At 51.3% G+C, this 18246-nt stretch overlaps 1 protein-coding gene and 1 long non-coding RNA gene across 3 annotated transcripts; one reads left to right on the top strand and one right to left on the bottom strand.

The window, feature by feature from the left end:
- Positions 1-12523: 12523 nt before the first annotated feature.
- LOC107979001 lies at positions 12524-14942 on the bottom strand. The gene is made up of 2 exons (XR_004772443.1): positions 14619-14942; positions 12524-13108 (listed from the first exon to the last, which is right to left on the bottom strand). It is a non-coding gene; the product is annotated as an uncharacterized LOC107979001 (long non-coding RNA).
- Positions 13803-17975, top strand: Msx1 (msh homeobox 1). 2 transcript variants are annotated; one of them, XM_027387050.2, is made up of 2 exons: positions 13803-14512; positions 16789-17975. In XM_027387050.2, exons 1-2 carry the CDS (start codon positions 14044-14046, stop codon positions 17238-17240), a joined length of 921 nt encoding a protein of 306 aa, XP_027242851.1. In that variant the 5' UTR covers positions 13803-14043; the 3' UTR covers positions 17241-17975. The 2 variants fall into 2 exon arrangements, with proteins under 2 accessions (XP_027242851.1, XP_027242852.1); XM_027387051.2 differs by having other exon boundaries at positions 13804-14512; positions 16798-17975.
- The last annotated feature ends 271 nt before the right edge of the window (positions 17976-18246 follow it).

The following is an 18246-nucleotide window of genomic DNA, read 5'->3' as shown; positions in this document are numbered from 1 at the left end:
CACAGGGATGGGATTGTTCTCCCATTTGGGGAGAAAGGGAAGATATTTAAAGAGGGAAGACTTTTCCCTCAAGCTCACCCACCCAGCTGTGGAGCAGAAAGGCCAGACTTGGTACCCAGGACAATCACCCTGGACCCCCTACCCCTCCTACTAGTCTATGTCCCTGCTCAGCATGGATGTCCTGTCTCTGTTGTCAGGGTAACCTTCCCAGCCTAGCAGTCACCCCCCCTGGAGCTTGACTCCTGCACCTGACATCATAATCTTCCATGACATCTTAATCAGCTCCCTGGCAACGACAACAACAGGCTGCAGCGGCATTAATACTCCCATGAGTCAGCAGGGCCTTGGACAGGCCCACCTGCCCCGCCTCTCCTTATCCTGCCTGCCACCCTGACCTCTGGGAGGAGGAGAAGGGCCAATGGGGCTCGGTTTGGAATTCCAACAGTCACTACTGCTTCAGATGCAAGCTTTGCAGAAGAATCTTGACCGACTTCAGCTTCCTCCTCTGTAACACACAGAGCCGTGATGATGGCCCAGCAAGCATGCTCTACTGGATGAAGTCCTGGTGGAAGGAAGGGGGCATATCATGTCATCTCCAGGCATGCAGCATTACTCTTTTGCTCTCTGCAGCATGGGTGTCCAACCACACCACAGAACCCCCTACAAGGACCAAGAGGACACACCTATGGCCTGTTGTGGGTCTAATTGTGTTCCCTCCAAAAGACATGTAAGGCATGCCACACCCTGTTACTGGAAGATGTGCCCCTCTATAGAAATATGGTCTGCCGAAGTAAACCATTTAATATGAGATCATGGAGTAGAGAGGGGCTTAATCCAGGACAACCAGTGTCCTTCCAAGAAGAAACTTGGACAGAGTCACAGAGGACACCATGGAAACAGGCAAAGGCTGGAGTAGTGCAGCTAAGAGCCAAAGGTTTCCAAGGACAGGGCTACCCCTAAGGTCAGGCAAAGAAGAACGGTTGTACACAGGGTCTCAGAGAGAGCGCAGGCCTGCTTAAGCCTTGGTTCTGATTGTCAGCCTCTCGGACTATGAAAAGATCCATTTCTGTTGCTTTAAACTGTCCAGTTTGGGGAGCCTGTCCCAGGTGACCTAGGAGTCAAAGATGCCTTTAACAGTATAGCTCCTGGGTCAGGAGAGATGGCTTAGCTGGTAAACTGTTTACCATACAAGCACAAGGACCTGAGTTCCATCCCCAGAGCCTATATGAGAAAGCCAAGTGTGGTGGCACACACTTGTTATTGGGACAACCACTAGCCTAGACTACTTGGTGAGCTCCAGGCCAGGGATAGAATGTATCTCAAAAAAGCAGATAGATCCATAGCAACAACACCCAAGATTGTCCCTGAGCATGTGCATGAATGTCATTCAGGTGCACCTGTGCCTGTGTGCATGTACACACACAAACACACACACACACACACACACACACACACACACACACACACACACACACACACGTGCGTTTGCGCATGCACAGCTTCAACTCAGAGTTCTTTATGGCAAGGCTGGGGTACTCAGCAGAGATGCTACCTGAATGAAACCACCTTCTGCACCTTCTATAAGCTCAGTTCATTTTCCCAGGGATAGGGGACCATGAGGGCCACCCCAATGTTAGAGGTGAATTAGAGATGGAGGGAAAACGGCAGCCTGGCAGGGAAACACACCATGGTTGATGGGATTATGTATTCCACGGCATAGTTACAAGCACTGACTTTCAGTTCTCACTGGGGGGCCTGATTCTACCATCGAGGCCTGTGTCCAGTAGAAAATGGAGGTTTCCATGAAGAACTCGCCTAGTGTGTGCGTGACATCACTAGGACAGAGACACACAGGGTGCTCTGATAGCCTTTACAGTGTTTTTTCAATCTCTCTTTATTTGTTCCCTGAGACAGAGCAGCTAGGGATTCCAGAGCGCTTCTGTACAGATCCATGTCTCCTGTCGGCAGCTAACATTGTCCTTTGCACCTCTCCATGGACTGTGGCCTCCCGGGTCTGTTATCTCTTCAGTTGGGTGGGATAATGAGGGATCTCCACATAGTCCAGAAAATAAGGAGCTTCTAAACTCAGAGCCACCATCACATCTGTCTCCTATCATCACTACAGACCTTGTATTGGGATGAAGTCTGAATGTCAGGCCAAAGCCGCCTTCCACATTTGTCTTTTAAAGTGGTGATGAAATGACACAACCCCCACTCTGCCCCTTGTCACACAAACCTCTACACCTCTGCTCCTACCCCCATCTTCTGTCTTGCCCCTCACTCAGCCTAGCCTAGCTCTCATTCCTTCAGGCTTACTCCTCCCATGTGATCCTTCCTGAGGGAATCTTCATGGCCTCTGTCATAAAGCCATCCTCCCAAAAGAGTGCACCTGGGTAAGGTTGAGTGGCATCAGCCACAGCCAAGCAGCCACTGGACTAGTTAGAACAGGAACGTGGCTGGGCAGTGGTGGCACATGCCTTCAATTCCAGCACTTGAGAGGCAGAGGCAGAGGCAGACGCAGAGGCAGAGGCGCAGAGAGGCAGAGAGGCAGAGGCGCAGAGAGGTAGGCAGATCTCTGTGAGTTCAAGGCTAGCCAGGTCTACAGAGTGAATTCCAGTTCTGCCAGGGCTACACAGAGAAAACCTGTCTCAGAGGGTGAAAAAACAAACAACAAAAAACCAAGCAGGAATGTAAAGGGGTTCCCTAACCTTGTGACTCTCTTGACCTTTGTTCTTTTACCCCTAAGAAGACCAGGACAGCTAATCAGTGTGGAGGGTCATTGAGAGGCAAGGGTGAATTTGGGGTGGGATCCCTTGATATGCCAGAAAGACTCAGACATGAGGCTGTTGTGGTTACCTCACTCTTCTTAAAAACAGCTTCCTGAAAGGTCCACTGTCCTCTTAGAACAAACAACCATGGCCTACAGGCTTCCTCAATGCCAGGTCATACACAGGCCTCTTCCCAAGCCTGCTCTAGCTTACACCTCACAGTGGTAGAATGTGGAGTGACTGCATAGCCCTGCCTTGTCAGAAGACAAAGCACACACATAAAGAGTTTGGCAACATTTCTAAAGTCACAGTGTGTGGGGAATGAATTCAAGCATTTGAAGCTCTTTATTGAGCATCTACTGAGTGCAGAGCTTGGTGCTAAGTGGGGAGACAGCCTCAGCTGAATGGAACTCTTGAGGGGGCTGAAGCTCCAAAGAGAGTGATAAATAACAGCAATTCAATGTCACTGGCATCCATGAAAATAAAACAGGTACAGGAGGGGTTGCTAGGATCAACATCTGTGTTCTAGAAGGTAAGGGAACCCTTCTTGGAGAAGCAACCCTGAAGAGCAGAGGCCCCAAAGGAAGTGAGGAAACTGGAGGCTATCTGAGGCAGTGGGGTTTCTGAGGAACAGCTCGTGGGTGATCTTAGAGCAGGAAGGAACCCCCAAGCTATTGGGTGGGAAGGAAGAATCAAATGTGACAGTGGCACTGAAGGAAGAGGGGGAGAGGAGGGGAGGGTGGGTCGCAGGTTAGAACTAGGAATGAGGAAACATTTTTAGAGGGTTTTATGCACACATGACCACACTGGAGAGGTGCTGTGTAAGAAGTGGGTTGGTTTGGAGTAGCAGGTGGGGAGAGAGCATGTCCATCTTACCTCAGTTTACCTCCCAGGAGGCAGGAACCGCCCCCAGGCTCAGTTGATACAAAGGTCCCTGGCTAGCCCCATGTGACTCCTCTCGGAGAGCACTGTGGGTCTCCTTCTTGAACCCCAGCATCAGTGCATCTCCTGGGCTTGACCCTGGTCACAGTTAAGAAGCTCAGCAACTTTCTCAGAGGATACAAACCTAAACGGTTGAGGCCAAGATTTGAACCCACTGAGAAAAGTCCAGGGAATCCTCTGCATTCTGAAGGTGACTTCTTCACTCTCCTCTTCCTCTAACCCCCTTCCCTCCTTTCTCCTTTCACTGCCCCCCTCCCAGGCGGCATCTTTCTGAGGGCCTCCCTTACCTGGCAATCACACTCCAGACCTGGCTCTGGTTACTGAAAACCCTGGGGGTCTGTTTAAATAAGTGTGTCTGAGCAGGAAAATCAAACAGACAGGGACCCTTCGGGGCCACCTCAGGACCACCCCAGGGACTACCTCTTGAACCCGATAAGGCTGGATTTACTTTCACTTAATTGGACTGTGGCCAGGGGCTCACCATTTGATCAGATTGGAGTCTCAGCAGGGATGGGCTGTGTGGCCATCAGGTGGGTATTCTGTAGCCCTGGCAGGACAGAGAAGACAAAGGGGCTGTGGTACCCCTGAAGGGAGGGGCCCTGCTGGATCCTGCTTCTTGCTGAATTGGGAACACCAGGAGAGGAAGCTGCTGTGATTGAATCCTTCTAGAAATGCTCCAGGTCCCACTAGGTCCTGACTTCTCTGGCTTGCCCACCAGTCTCCACTGTCTGTTTCTAGGTATACACAAAGAAAGACCTGGTAGGCACTTCAGGAGTTAGTGGCCAGTATGGCAGGGACAGCCACTGGGCCTGTATGAAAGGCACAGTCTAACCACCAGGGCTTCCTCCTCTCTTGCTGGGTAAGAACTCAGATTCAAGTTCACAGACAGGAGCAAGCATCCTAGGAGGGACAGCTTCAGCTTTCTCTTCAAAAAACCATTCAAGAAACATTTGTGACCCTTTGTTGTGGCCCATGCCTTTAATCCCAGCACTCAGGAGGCAGAAAGCAGGCAGATCTCTGTGAGTTCAAGACCAGCCTGGTCTACAGAGTGTGTGCCAGGGCAGCCAGAGCTATGTAGTGAGACTTTGTCTCCAAAAAGAAAATGAAAGCCAAAAAGAGAAAAAGAAAAAATATTTGTGGGGGCTGGAGAGATGGATCACTGGTTAAGAGCACTTCTTGTTCTTGCAGAAGACCCAAGTTTAATTCCCAGCACCCAGCTATTTACAACCATCCATAACTCCAGCTCCAGGGTATGGATGTTTTCGTCTGACCTCCACAGGCACAAGGCACAAGGCACACAAATGGTGCACAGATATACATGCAGGCAGAACACTCACACAAATACATTTTTTAATCTAAAAATTAAAAAAAAATGGGCCCTGGGGCTGTAGCTCAGGGGGTAGAGTGCTTGCCTAGGACGCAGGAAGGTCCAGGTTCCATTGCCAGCAATGCATAAACCGTGAACTGTGGTACCCACACATCTGTAATCCCAGCACTTGGGATGTGGAAACAGGAGGACCAGGATTTCAAGGATTCACCACCTCAGCTACATGGAAAGATAAAGGCCAGCCTGGAATACGTGTGTGTGTGTGTGTGTGTGTGTGTGTGTGTGTGTGTGTGTGTGTGTGTGTGTTCACACACGGAGAATCAGAAATTTGGCTTGACATGATCCTGCACACATATTCACTCACTGAAGTGAATAAGGCAGGGACATTTAGGATTTGAGGCCAGCCTGGGCATACAAAATAAAAATATTTGATTCACATTTAGATTTGCTGGTTCCCACCCAAATGCCGTCGTTGGCTTATGCTAAGTGTTTCAGGCCAGGGGATTGCTCAGAGGTCCAGGTAGCATGAAGGTTGTAATTTCTTGGTAGTCATCCACTCATGTCTCTCTGGTACCAAGGTCTGTACTGGTCTCAGGATCTGTTCAGGCACACTGGGGGTGGGGTGGGGTGGGGTGGGGGTGGGGGTTCTATTGCTGGCCACCTGACACAGTCTAGAACACCTTCATCACAAAACCAGACTCCCAGACTTCTTGGCCAGTGTGCACTCCAAAGCGGAGTGCACCCCTGCAGTGATGAACTCAGACCCCCTGGGGTTCTGGGAGACTTCTTAGAGTGTTTTGTTTTGAAGTTCTATTGATACCATGAACTATTTAATTTTTCCCCTCTGTGTGTGAAGTAGGGACAAAAATAGTCACTATTGAAGATGAACTAGTTAAAACATGTTAATAGTATTGGCAATGGTGGTAGCTATTCTTTGCTTGGTTTTTTGTTTGTTTTGTGGTTTTTGAAACAGGATCCCAAGCTAGCCTTGAGCTCCTGGTCCTCCTGCCTAACTCTCCAAGTGGGCTTCATACAGCCACCCAGAAAAAGACCTATTAGGCCAATGCAACTGGGCTACTGAGATCTGACCATTTATCCAAAGCTCACGACTCTGAAGCTGGCCTTGGGGCAGTATCTGAGAACTAGGGTCCCTCCTTGTCTGTGCACTAGGATCAGCCAGACTAGAGAAGCCCTACCTGCCTCTCTTTTTTCCCAAACACGCTTTGGGCTGGGGGAGACCAACTTAACCATGGCTGCCGGCTGTTGCAACTCCCCAGGGCCCCCTTCCCCACCTATGTGCCTAGGCAGAGCTGGGAAGAGAACAGCTGAGTCGCTGCCTGTGGAGAGCAGCTGCCAGGAACTCTGGTTGCTGGTTCCCGCTACAAGGGTGGAAGGGTGGAAGGCTGTAATCCCGCTTCAACTCCAAGATCACCCGGCTCCCATCTGAAGGTCAGGTCCTCTGAAGAAGTCATCTGTGGAAATACATAAGAAATCACCCAGCTGGTAGTGGGTGCTAGGTGGAAGCAGATCCCTGCCACCCTTAGTTCAAAGACTCCAGTTCTGTTGGCTGCTCAGCCTCCCAGGCGCTCTGAACCTGCCAGTCAGTGCTTCAGGGTACCGCGCTGAGATCCTCCTTGCTTCTTAGCTGCCCCAGAACCGCCTGGCTTAGAGAAACATAAGACGGCCCAGGTTTCTTGAACTTTCCTGAGTTGAGGAGAACACAGATTTGCGGGGCGGGGGGGGGGTGTCGGGCCAGATACCCGCATTTTAACAGCTTCTGCCACTTTATGGCTCAGAGACCTGGGAAAATGAGTGTTGCTTGAGACTGGATTTCAATGTTCACGGAAAATGGGAGTGGAACTAAATTTCTACTGAGCCCTCCCTGCCCATCCCACCCACAACCTAAAGAGAAGCCTGGGCAGGATAGCCAGTGAGCATTCCCATTTCTCCCAGCAATCTCTTCACCTAGACCACTTTTGTGGCTGATGGGCTCACCTGGGAAAAGCAAAAGTCACAAAGCACTCCCATCTTCCTGAGATGACAGGACCCTTTGCTCAGAACCACCTCAAGTTGAGGGGCAGACTGGTGCTATTCTGGAAAACCTGTGGACAAGACCTTCCAGGGATGGGACAAGGGACTCACCCACTACATCTTGCAGACCACTAGGCTCAGTTGTCTGCTGCTTCTCCAAATTCTATTCATTTGCTATTCATTTTCTGACTGTTCATGAAATGCCTACTGCATAGGGAGGCTTCCAGCCACAGGCTCCTGTGGTTGACCCAGGAAGGCTCTTGAGGAGGCATGAAAAACCCTTCATTTGGTCCAAGGATGGCAAAGGCCCCAGGAGAGCCATGCACAGTGCCCATGAGGTGGCTTTCTTTCCTGGACCCAGAAGTCTGAAGGGCTAGAGGCATGAGGATAGAAACTGTCAGCAGGAGGGACTGGCCCAGAGGGGACAGCTAGAATCTAGCCCTAGTGCCTGTCCTGGGCATGCACATCAGCCTCTCCTGAAAGACACTACCTGCTGTCTTGTCAATTCCTGTCACCCTTGCCACCTTTCCAAATGTTCTACAATCTCCAGCTATTTTTTAGCCAGGGCTTCTGAGACAGTAGGGTCATGAACTCACCTGCTAGAAGGAATTTCCCACCTATCATGGTCTTTGTCACCTTTTTGGGTCTCTGGGAGGACCCTACAGGAAAGCACATATGTGGTCCATGATTTCATAGTGGAAATGGAGGTTCAGAGACTGGAAGCCAGTGGTGGTGGTGGTGGGGGGAGCAGAAGGATTAGCCGATCCAGGAGGCTGACTGCTGGTCTTTCAGAAGTCACCAGCTTCCTCCAGAAAGAACTAGCTGGAATCAAATTAGCTTCTTGGGGACTTGAAGGGTGTGATTCAGACTGAATCACTGGGTGAGGACAGAGTGTAAGAGGCTGGGGAAAGCAATAGAGAAGCTGCAGGAAAAGTAAACCAACAGCCAGGGAAAATAAGAAAGGAAGCCAGACTTGGAGCCTGTGTCTCCACAGGGGGTCATGCTACCAGCTCAGAGACTCAGAGACAGATTCTCAGAGTTGGGCCAAGACTGGAAGGGTATCAAACTCTGGGGCTCACCAGGCAGAGAGAGTGGGAAGAAAATGGGTTAACCTGCCCCTGCTCACTACAGTGAGTGCTGAAGTTTCAAATGGCTGGCTCCCACTCTCTGACCAGTCATATAGGCTGATGTTGGTCCCTTGTATCCCACCTGCTGTGGTGGTCCACGCCTGGGTGGCATAGCCTCCTGGGCTCTTCTATCCTAGTTCTAAGCCCCTCAGCATCCCCAATTGCCTTCCAATTCACTCAACTAGATTGTCTCAAGCTCTGGATGCCATCCGCAGTCTGGCCTTGAGCACCTCCAGGTGCTCTCTGCATTTTGTTAAAACAGACATTATTTTTAATGTGTTAACCTTAGATATGTTTAATGTCTGCATGCATGTGTGTAACTGCCCTGTGTATGTGTCTGGTGCCTGAGTAGGGCAGATAAATTCAATGGATTTCCCTGGAACTGGAGTTACTGAGGGTTGTGAGCTGCCATGTGGGTGCTGGGAACTAACCCTGGGTCCTCTGCAAGGTCAACCAGGTTTCTTAAGTGCTAAGCAATCTCTCCAGCCCCTCATTGATGTCTTTTGTCAGGATTCCTAAGAACAAGAATTGCTCCCTGCTGTGCTTCTGCCCTGTCTCCACCTTCAAGCTGGAGGACCAAACCTCAGAAAAATAAACAAACAAACAAACAAACAAACAAACCTGTACCCAGGCCTGTTTTCTTCTCAAAAAGACCCAAGAGCCTGGGCATTTAAGACATAATTCAGGAACCTCGACAGTGTCCTGGACTTCTTAAGAGGGAGGGCAAAGACAAGGCAATCCGCAGAGAGGTTAGTAACTGCAGGATGAAAGATCTTCCCTCCCTGTCTGGGCCGGACTTGGGGCGGATCCATCCAGTTCCTCAGCGCCCCCTCACCCCCACCACCCCCGAATATCGATGCAGTTTTGGAGAGGCCCTAGTGAGGCTATTCCTCGTAATGAAAAAGGCAAGGCGGGGGTTTGAGTGCTTCAGAGCTACTAGCAACAACCGCACTGCTAGCTAGCTGTGTAACCCTTAGCAAGCGCTTTTCTCTCTAACTCTCCCTTTTCAGCCTGACTAGGGAGGTATATTTTCGAAGTCCCAGAGCAGAAAGGATTAAGTTAGCTAAATTTTTTGAATCTTCTGATCAAAGGTCAAAAGTTTTTCCCGTTCCCCTTCCCCCCCAGCCCATATCCCCGAGGCCAGGGGCTAGAGCCGGGAGAGGTGCTTAGTCGGCGGACAGAGCTAGAGGAATTCGGGGGAATCCTTCCCGTACCGCGGTGGGCCGAGCTGGGGTGGAGGACCTTGGTCCGGGCCCCTGGAGCCTCAGGGTCTGCCTGACATCTCCAGGCTTAAATAACCGTGCGCCTTTGTTATTCGTAGGCAGCAAAGTGGTTCGTTACGCCTGATTGGTCTAATTGCTTTGAAATGAGATATATTATCTATAATTATAGAGTCCTGGTAGGAGCCGGCAGGCCTCCGCTTTCATCTTCCCCAAGTGCGCCCTCAAGTCCCGATCGCATTAATTTGCGCCATTTGAAGAGGGAGCTCCCTCTTCCGCGGATCCTGGCCCCTCACCCCTCCCGAATTTAAAGACACAAGAAAGCAGGGTCGAGAAAGAGGGATCCAGAGCAAGTGGGGGATGGGCGGGAAGGGGCAAGAAGTCACAGGCTTTAGCTGCCAGCTTCTCGGGTGAATCTGCATAACTGGCGCCCTTCTTCCGAAGTTGAGGAGTTCGCGAGAAAGGGAAAAAAAATCAAAATCAAAAACAAAAGCAACAACAACAACAACAACAACAAACACCTTCCAGGACGGGCTCCTTCAGCCGCACCAGTTCCAGAGCTAAGGACTGCATCAGTTTGACCAAGGTCCTTCCAAAGTCGAAGCATTTTTATTTTTTTAACTATCACCTCTGCACCTTCTGGGGCTTAAGATTTTCCTAGTTCTCAACTCTGGGGGTTGTCCTTGGAAAGCTTTGAAATCTTCCCTGAACGAGTGATTCCCAAGCAATTTCTCAAACATGACTCCTAGCCCCTCACTCGAAGACGACGAAGGTTCTGTGATGGCAAGGAAGGAAGGGCCTCTCCGGAGGTTAGCAGATCCCAGAACGAGGCTTTCTGTCCATCCATCAGTCCCCAGCCCCACCTAGGGACAAAAATACCTCTTCTCTCTCCTTTAGCTGCCCTCCTGGCGATTGGTGAATTCCCACAAAAATAAAGCGTTCCGGGTAATCGGTTTTCATAGCGCATCCATTCTGTTAAAGAAGACTGTTTGGAGCTACCTAATTGCTGGCGGATCCCACTGAGGCTCACATTAAAAAAAAAAAAAATGCATGCGGGGTTCCTGGGCAGAGGCCACAAAATGCAGTGGAAAAGCGGGTGAAATGGGGGCTACAATGAACGCAGTACTGAAGGGCTTAGCCCCCAGGTTCCTCCAACTGGACGAAGAGACTCGGGTTGTAACTGCTGCCTTTAAATTTTAATCCCTCTATAAATTGATTTTTCTGTCCATCGGGAAGAAGCTATCTAGGAACCATATCACAGCCATACCTCAGCCGACCTATACTCCAGTAAAACATGCGTTTTGGGGCTGCGGGGTAAACGCCACCAACCAGTGTAGCTGCTCAGACACTGAATGCAGAACAATTAGTCTTTAGGCAAAGACATTTTCCCCCCTGAAGCACCAGTACATTAGGGTTCAGGAGTCGAGGGGATGCCGAGCTAGGGGGAGAGGAGGAGAGTTGAGAGTCGGCAAGGCTGCTAGCAGAGTGCGGGTCTCAGAGTTTTATCTGCCGCGAGCCAGCTCTGCCCTTGCCAGGCATGAATTACGGTCGGTTTTCTCCGCTGCCTACAACTGTCGCGCCTGGGCAGCAGCGCCTCGGGTTTGCGCTACAGGGAGATAACAGGCACAGCCCGGACTGTTTGCTCGCCCAACCCACAGGCCGGGAAATCCGCAAAGGCCTGACAAAAATGAACTCGGAGGTTGCCGGCTCTCAGAGACCCCAAACACATGCCTTTCGTCTTCGGTACTAAGCCACACGCCCGGGAACAGGCATTTCATTTTGTTTCTCCTACTTCCTTCTCAGATTCGGGGGACATTTTTCCTTCGCAGCCCACGGGCACAGCCCAGCAGGGGTCCTGAGCTAGTTCAACTAGCCTTTGAGTCCAGTCCCCTGCGCTCTGCAGAAGCGCTCTTCTAGTCTTGTAAATGTTTGCAACCCTGGCCAGCCCTTGCACGCCGGACCACTGAAGAACTGAACGTACACGAAACCCAAAATGAAGAGACTGTAGGGCTTGAGAGACACTTTAAAAGCCCAGGGGCCGAATGCAGGGCTCAGGGCTGCGGGCGCAAGCAGTTTGCTCCCTGGAGGCAGGGGCGCGACTTCAAGGGCCCCTGCGCCGGCTGCAGCCTTTGATCCGGCCGCCGCTGGCGCCTAAAAACAACATCCTCGTCTGCCTATTAGGCGCGCTGAGGGATCGTGACAGATTGTTTATCCCCGCAATTAGCGATGCAGCCCTTCTCAGGCCGCCCCCCTCCCTGGCCTGAGGCTAGGCCTCTTTACTCAGACTGCGGCTCACGCCAAGAGTTCTGTCCGAGCCCCGCAATGCCCCGGGGCCCCACTCTTGGGGTTCAAGACCCCCTTGACCCTAAAGCAGGAATTAAGACTCAGGGCTGGTCCACGAGTTCCTGATGTTGTCTATACAATTGCGAGTAAGGTGTTTGGGTCAATGTGCATTTTTTTCCAGGGTAACTAACTGTCTTAGCTACATTGAATTGATTCTCCGATCTCTCCCTGGGAGAGAATCATTTTGAGTTGGGGACCGCGGTGGAACAACGGAAAACCCCTACCTTTTGACAAATATTTCTCATATTAAAAACGTTGGTCTAAAAGGGGGGACATTTAGGGGACTTATTTCCGCTTCTGTTTTAACAAGAGCGCAGAGTGAAAATCGGCTAATGTTGATGAACGAGTTGATCTAGCAACAGCTTAATTAGTTCTTCAGCTATAGAAGTTCTCCTTCCCTCTAGCCTTCGAGCTAGATGTTCGACCCACACTCTTGCTAAGCTTTCATTTGCCAGGCTTCTACTTTTCATACACACAAAACACTCCTAAGTGGACCCAGTATAGCAGGCGTCCAGCTGGGCCTAAATGAGTTTTGAGTCTCAAGCCCTGTGCAGTGCCTACTCCGCACTCTCAAATGCCTAAGAAATCCCTACATTTCACAGAAGCGAGTATTCCCGAACCCGCCGCGAGGCCTTACTATTTCTACAGGCCCTGTGGGCAGACGTAAGGCTCTGCTCTCTCAGGCGTCCGCAGCCCGACCCCTCCCTCCAGACCCCGGACGCCGTCTGGGTAATAAAGTAATTCATTTTCCTTAATCTGGTCGCCCCTAATCTACAGCTTTTTATTGCGCCCAGTTAAAAGGCCAGGGAATTCGCTATCCCTCCGTGCTCGGATAATTACCCCTAAATGGCCACGGCAGCCCCTTGTGTTTCCTGGAGATTAGAGCCCCGCAGTCATCAATGCCCAGTCCCAGTGAGCCGCCAATCACCTCCTCCAACTCCCCCGGAGCCGCGGGCCTGGGCCCTGGGATAAGACAGGCCATAAAAGAAAGCAATCCCCTCCCGCCCCCGTCCGAACCCAGTTTACATAGCTCTTCTGTGCCCCTCAACAACTTTCCTCCTTCTTATATCAGCAAAAATAAACCTTCGAAATTAGGCAAACAAAAGTTTTTAAGCCTCGCACCAAAGTTACGATGCCAGGAACTGCTTCCTTCCTCCAGCCCCTTCTTCACATGGCCTCTGCTCTCTTCAACAACGTAGACCCAGCGTTAGAAAAGTATTAGGTTTTTGAGGACTCATTGTCTGAGGTCACGCTGAGGCCAGATCGGTGTTTTGTTGTTGTTTCCAATTCTCCACCCAAGGGTTCCAAGGGCTCCTTTGGCCAGCAGTTCTCTAGTAGAGGTGTAACTTTCTGGAGAAAAGTAAGGGAAGGGGGTACATGTTTGTATGAAAACCAAGCGCATTTCCCAGATTATGTTACATGTTCTTGCACCCACAGAACCAATAGGGCCCAGGCTTCCTTTGAAAAACTTGTTCAGCCTCTAGAAACAAAGGTCCACTTTTACCCCGAGGTAAACTTTTTAAGATTGAAATACACAAGACATTTAGGGTTTTTTTTTTTAAGAAAGAAATTATTATTATTCCTTTTCTACTCTGACAAATAAGTATGATCATTCAAAACAAATATGAGAAGAATTTGTAAGTGAACTGAAGTAAAAACCTTCGTGGTAGAAAAAGGGGGCCGAAGAGGGAAGGGGGCCAGAAAGAAATAGCGACAGCGAAAGAAAGTAGGCTATGAAGGGGAAAGGAAGAAGTGGGTAAGGGGCAGTGAAGGACGACTAGGGAAGAAGAGAAGAGCTAATGAAGGAAAGTCCCTCTGGAACTCGGTAGTATCCAAGTCTAGGGGGACTCAGCCAGGCAGATGCCCACCAGGCTAAATCGGGCGGAAAGGCTCCCCAGGTACCTTCAGCTCTCTTCAGCCCAGAGCGCCCCCAGGCCGGGCGCGCCTCGGGACAGGAGCGCGGCCCAATGGTTCTCTCCGGGCCCGCCCCCTCGCGCGCTGATTGGTCGCTGCCGCGCTGGCCTTGCCTTATTAACAAGTTCTCAGGGGAGCGGCGGCGGACCCGGAGCCGGCGAGTGCGCCCGGGAACTCGGCCTGCGCGGCGCAGTGATCCAGGCCTAGCTCGCCCCAGCCGGCCTTTGGGAGAGCCGCGGGAGGCTCTCGAGGGAGGGCCGACCGGGCCAGGGTCCCGGGAACTCGCAGAAGCCGGCCGCGCTCCCAGCCCGCCCGAAACCAATGCTCCAGGGCTGGCCCGAGCTGCGGCTGGAGTGGGGGTCCGGCTCTGCATGGCCCCGGCTGCAGCTATGACTTCTTTGCCACTCGGTGTCAAAGTGGAGGACTCCGCCTTTGGCAAGCCTGCAGGGGGAGGCGCTGTCCAGGCCCCCAGCGCTGCTGTGGCCACGGCGACCGCCATGGGCACAGATGAGGAGGGGGCCAAGCCCAAAGTGCCGGCTTCGCTACTGCCCTTCAGCGTGGAGGCCCTCATGGCTGATCACAGGAAGCCCGGGGCTAAGGAGAGCGTCTTGGTGGCCTCCGAGGGGGCTCAGGCAGCGGGTGGCTCGTTGCAGCACTTGGGCACTAGGCCCGGGTCGCTGGGCGCCCCGGACCCGCCCTCCTCGCCCCGGCCTCTCGGCCATTTCTCAGTCGGGGGACTCCTCAAGCTACCAGAAGATGCTCTGGTGAAGGCCGAGAGCCCCGAGAAGTCAGACCGGACCCCATGGATGCAGAGTCCCCGCTTCTCCCCGCCCCCAACCAGTAAGTAGCCAGCCTAGAACAGAGAGCGAAGGGGCCAGAAGGGGGTGTGGGGCCCGAGGGCGCCAGGCCGCGCGCCGGCGCCGGCTTGTCTCGGGCGTCGGCGTACCTGCATCTGGGTACCTGGAGGCCATGAAGAGGTTGCGTTGGCGGGGAGGAGGCCTTTTGAGCCTCTTCTCACTCCCACCCAGGAAGAGAGTTAGAGGCTTCGAGCTGGCAAACCCCTCAGTCCGTTTTCGTGGGCTCCTTGCCTTGGCACAGTGCCCCTGAGTGTGTCAGTTCATTTGTAGCGCGCGGGTGTTTGTACACCCTCTTATCCTTCCTGTACTTAGGACACGGAGGGTTTCCTGCTCCTCCACCTGACCCTAAACACAGTTATTTTGCACCCTACTTAGATGGGCCCAGCGGCCAGTACATCTTCTCTCTGCGGAGTTTCACTTTCTGGTAGTAGCACCTCTCCAGGGATTCCGGAGCTCTGCAAAACTCCTCCCCTACCCATCAAGTTATGAACAGTTACTTGGTGTGCTGGGCCAGTGGATGATGTAGCAAGAGGGACAATCGTGAACAAGTGTGTGTGTGTGTGGGGGGGAGCAACACGACAGCCAAAGGAGCGCCCCATTTATCGCTTTGCTAGCTTCGGAACGTGTTGGACCTGGCTTTCAAAGCCGACCCAGCAGCCAGCGACGTGTTACAGGATAGTCCTAAATCCTCGTGGCCCTCAGGCGTCTTTACCCAGCGAACCCGCTTGAAGATATTTCAGGAGCACGGGAAATTCCCAAGTTTTCCTCGTTTCCTCCGATTATTTCGTACCACATAATAGCATTGCAAATTCAATGGCGTGATGCTGAGGAACGATTTTTATCTGGGGATTAAACGTCTTTGAAAAGACAGCCCCTCCCTGGGCCTAACAGTTGGTGAAGGTGGCCCAGAGCTGGGCTATTGATGCTGACCAAAGTGACATTTCCCTATGAACCCTCCCTTCTCTTGGCGGCCTGGCAGAAAACGAGTCTGGGGCCAACTTCTTTCCGGACTTGCCTTAGCCCGAGCTGGGGAAGAAGGGGAGATGTTAACTGGAAATTTCGTTTGACTCACATCCTAGTGGTCTGAAGACCCAAAGGGTTATTTTTTTTTTAAGTGCCAAGAAATGCATAGTTAGGCAAAACCCGCATGGTGAGACATCCTCAATTTCAATTCGCTTTCTTAAAGGAAAAACTGCTGCAGAGGCAATGCATCCTCCTGGAGACTTAGGAATTTGGTTTAGAACTTCAGCCTCTAGGACCCCAAGTCAAGGCAATCCCTAAGTGTGTGTATGTTGTGTGTGTTGTTGTGGTGGTGGTGGTGATGTGTGTGTGTATATGTGTGCAGGTTTGTTTTATCCTGCAACAGTGTTGTCAGGCATAGCAGAGGTGATGGAGGATTGAAACCCAGTCCCCTAACTGGGCCTGCCCTCCAAACAGTGGCAGCACTCAGCTGAGATTTAACCTTTACTGGGAAAACTGAAAGAAAAGATTAGTGGGCATCACCAGTCACTGGAAACTGAGCTATGTTGGAGAAGCTATCACATCCCCCACACTAGGCTTGCTGTGGTCCAAGAATCCTGGCGCTGAGTTTAGGAGACTGTTAGGGAAAACTGAGAGCAGCACATCTACATGATATGTCCTCATATAAGAATTGTCACAGTATGACCTCTTGGATGGCTCTTTTCTTTCGATTGTCCCTAGAGCCCAGTAGAAGCATGCTGTTTGATAGAAAGTGTGGAATTTCAAGATCCATTCTAGGGTTGGAGAGATGGCTCAGCAGTTATGAGCACTGACTGCTCTTTCAGAGAACCTGGGTTCAAACCCCAGGCACCCACATGGCTGTTCACAACTGTCTGTAATTCCAGTTCTAGGGGACCAAACACCCATAGCAAAACATCAATTCATATAAAATAAAAATAAGTATTTTTTAAAAAAAGTAGTTCTATGCAGTGGCCTACCTCCAATGCAGTACATTTGGTGGACACAAATACAAATGTATAACTAAGGTATAAAACCCAGTATGGCCTTAGGTTGGCCTAAGGGCCTCTGAATGTTTTATGGCCCCCTTAGCATTCATCTTCCTCTGTACAGTGGCCCAGAAGAGGCCCAGGGAGGGGAAGTCCTGACTTTAAGGTAGGTTGGCACTTTTGCAAGTGCTCCTTAGTGCCTAGCATAGATGTGCTTGGGCGAAATCAGTGCCTAGAGTGGTTTCTGTTCTTTAGTAATACACTCTTAACTCCTTGCCTTTTTCTTCTCCCGGTCCCCTAGGGAGACTGAGTCCCCCAGCCTGCACCCTACGCAAGCACAAGACCAACCGCAAGCCGAGAACGCCCTTCACCACCGCGCAACTGCTGGCTTTGGAGCGCAAGTTCCGCCAGAAGCAGTATCTGTCCATCGCTGAGCGTGCCGAGTTCTCCAGCTCGCTCAGCCTCACCGAGACGCAGGTGAAGATCTGGTTCCAGAACCGCCGCGCCAAGGCCAAAAGACTTCAGGAGGCCGAGCTAGAGAAGCTGAAGATGGCCGCGAAGCCCATGCTGCCGCCTGCCGCCTTCGGCCTCTCCTTCCCTCTTGGCAGCCCTGCTGCAGTGGCGGCGGCCGCGGGTGCCTCGCTCTACAGTGCCTCTGGCCCTTTCCAGCGCGCGGCGCTGCCTGTAGCGCCTGTGGGACTCTACACGGCCCATGTAGGCTACAGCATGTACCACCTGACATAGGTGGGTTCAGAGTCGCCTCCCTGTGGTGCCACTACCCCACACCCCCAGCCACCTCTTCTAGCAGCTGGAATCCTTCGTAGGAAGCCCCACACCGCCTGGTCCCTTCTCTTAAGCCCCCTTACTACAGTTCCTCCAGTTCCTTCCTCCAGTTCCTCCAAGTCTGATTCCATTTGGGGGGAAAAGTGGCTGGAAGGGTCTGGATTCTTTGAGAGAATCTAGATTTACACCCGCGAGTTATAGATGTGGAAATTAAGGGCACCGAGGCCAAGAGATTTATCCGTGGTCCCCAGCAGAATTAGAGGTTGAAGGAGACTAGAGGCCAAAACGACTAGAGGCCATGACTGTATCAGCTGCTTCCGGTTCTGGAACCAGGCAGGGCTTGGGCGGAGAAATTGCTGTTTGGTGCTTCGGGAAATGAACACAGTCCTATCTAGAAAGCAAGGAGCCCAGCTCCTTCAACTGTCAGACTCCAAGAGCTTTAGCAACAAAGCATTGCTCTGAGGGGGCAGGGCGCATGCTGGTGCTTTACCAAGGTAGGTAGAAGAGAATTTCCCAGGACCAGGAAAAAAAAAGTAAAAAACCAATCTGTTTCTATTTAACAGTACATTTTCGTGGCTCTCAAACATCCCTTTTGAAGGGATCGTGTGTACTATGTAATATACTGTATATTTGAAATTTTATTATCATTTATATTATAGCTATATTTGTTAAATAAATTAATTTTAAGCTACAAGATATGATGTCTGCGGATTTAGTTAAGTGTTTTACTCTTCATTCTTTCTCTTCACAAATACAATTGCTTTCCAGTTTGTTGGCAGTTTTACATTAGCAACTTTCAAAAGCGGCAGGAAGATGTTCAGGAATCATTTTGGGGGGCATGCAGGAGAGATTTGCATTAACACAGTCAAGTGGAGAATTGGAGCAATTACCTAGAATAATTAGGCTCAATTTTCCAATTCACTTTAAGCTGAAATCGACACTTGCTCTTTCCACCCATAACTGACTC

Source organism: Cricetulus griseus, assembly GCF_003668045.3.
Source record: "Cricetulus griseus strain 17A/GY chromosome 1 unlocalized genomic scaffold, alternate assembly CriGri-PICRH-1.0 chr1_1, whole genome shotgun sequence".
NCBI classification, from domain to species: domain Eukaryota; kingdom Metazoa; phylum Chordata; class Mammalia; order Rodentia; family Cricetidae; genus Cricetulus; species Cricetulus griseus.
Note: the sequence above shows the minus strand (reverse complement) of the source record. Positions and strands in the feature narration are given on the sequence as shown.

Bases quoted from the DNA above. Each gene is read 5' to 3' on its own strand.
- Msx1 (XM_027387050.2), top strand. From the start codon at position 14,044: ATGGCCCCGGCTGCAGCTATGACTTCTTTGCCACTCGGTGTCAAAGTG. The intron at 14,513-16,788 runs GTAAGTAGCCAG...TTTCTTCTCCCG, and splicing joins CTTCTCCCCGCCCCCAACCA to GTCCCCTAGGGAGACTGAGT.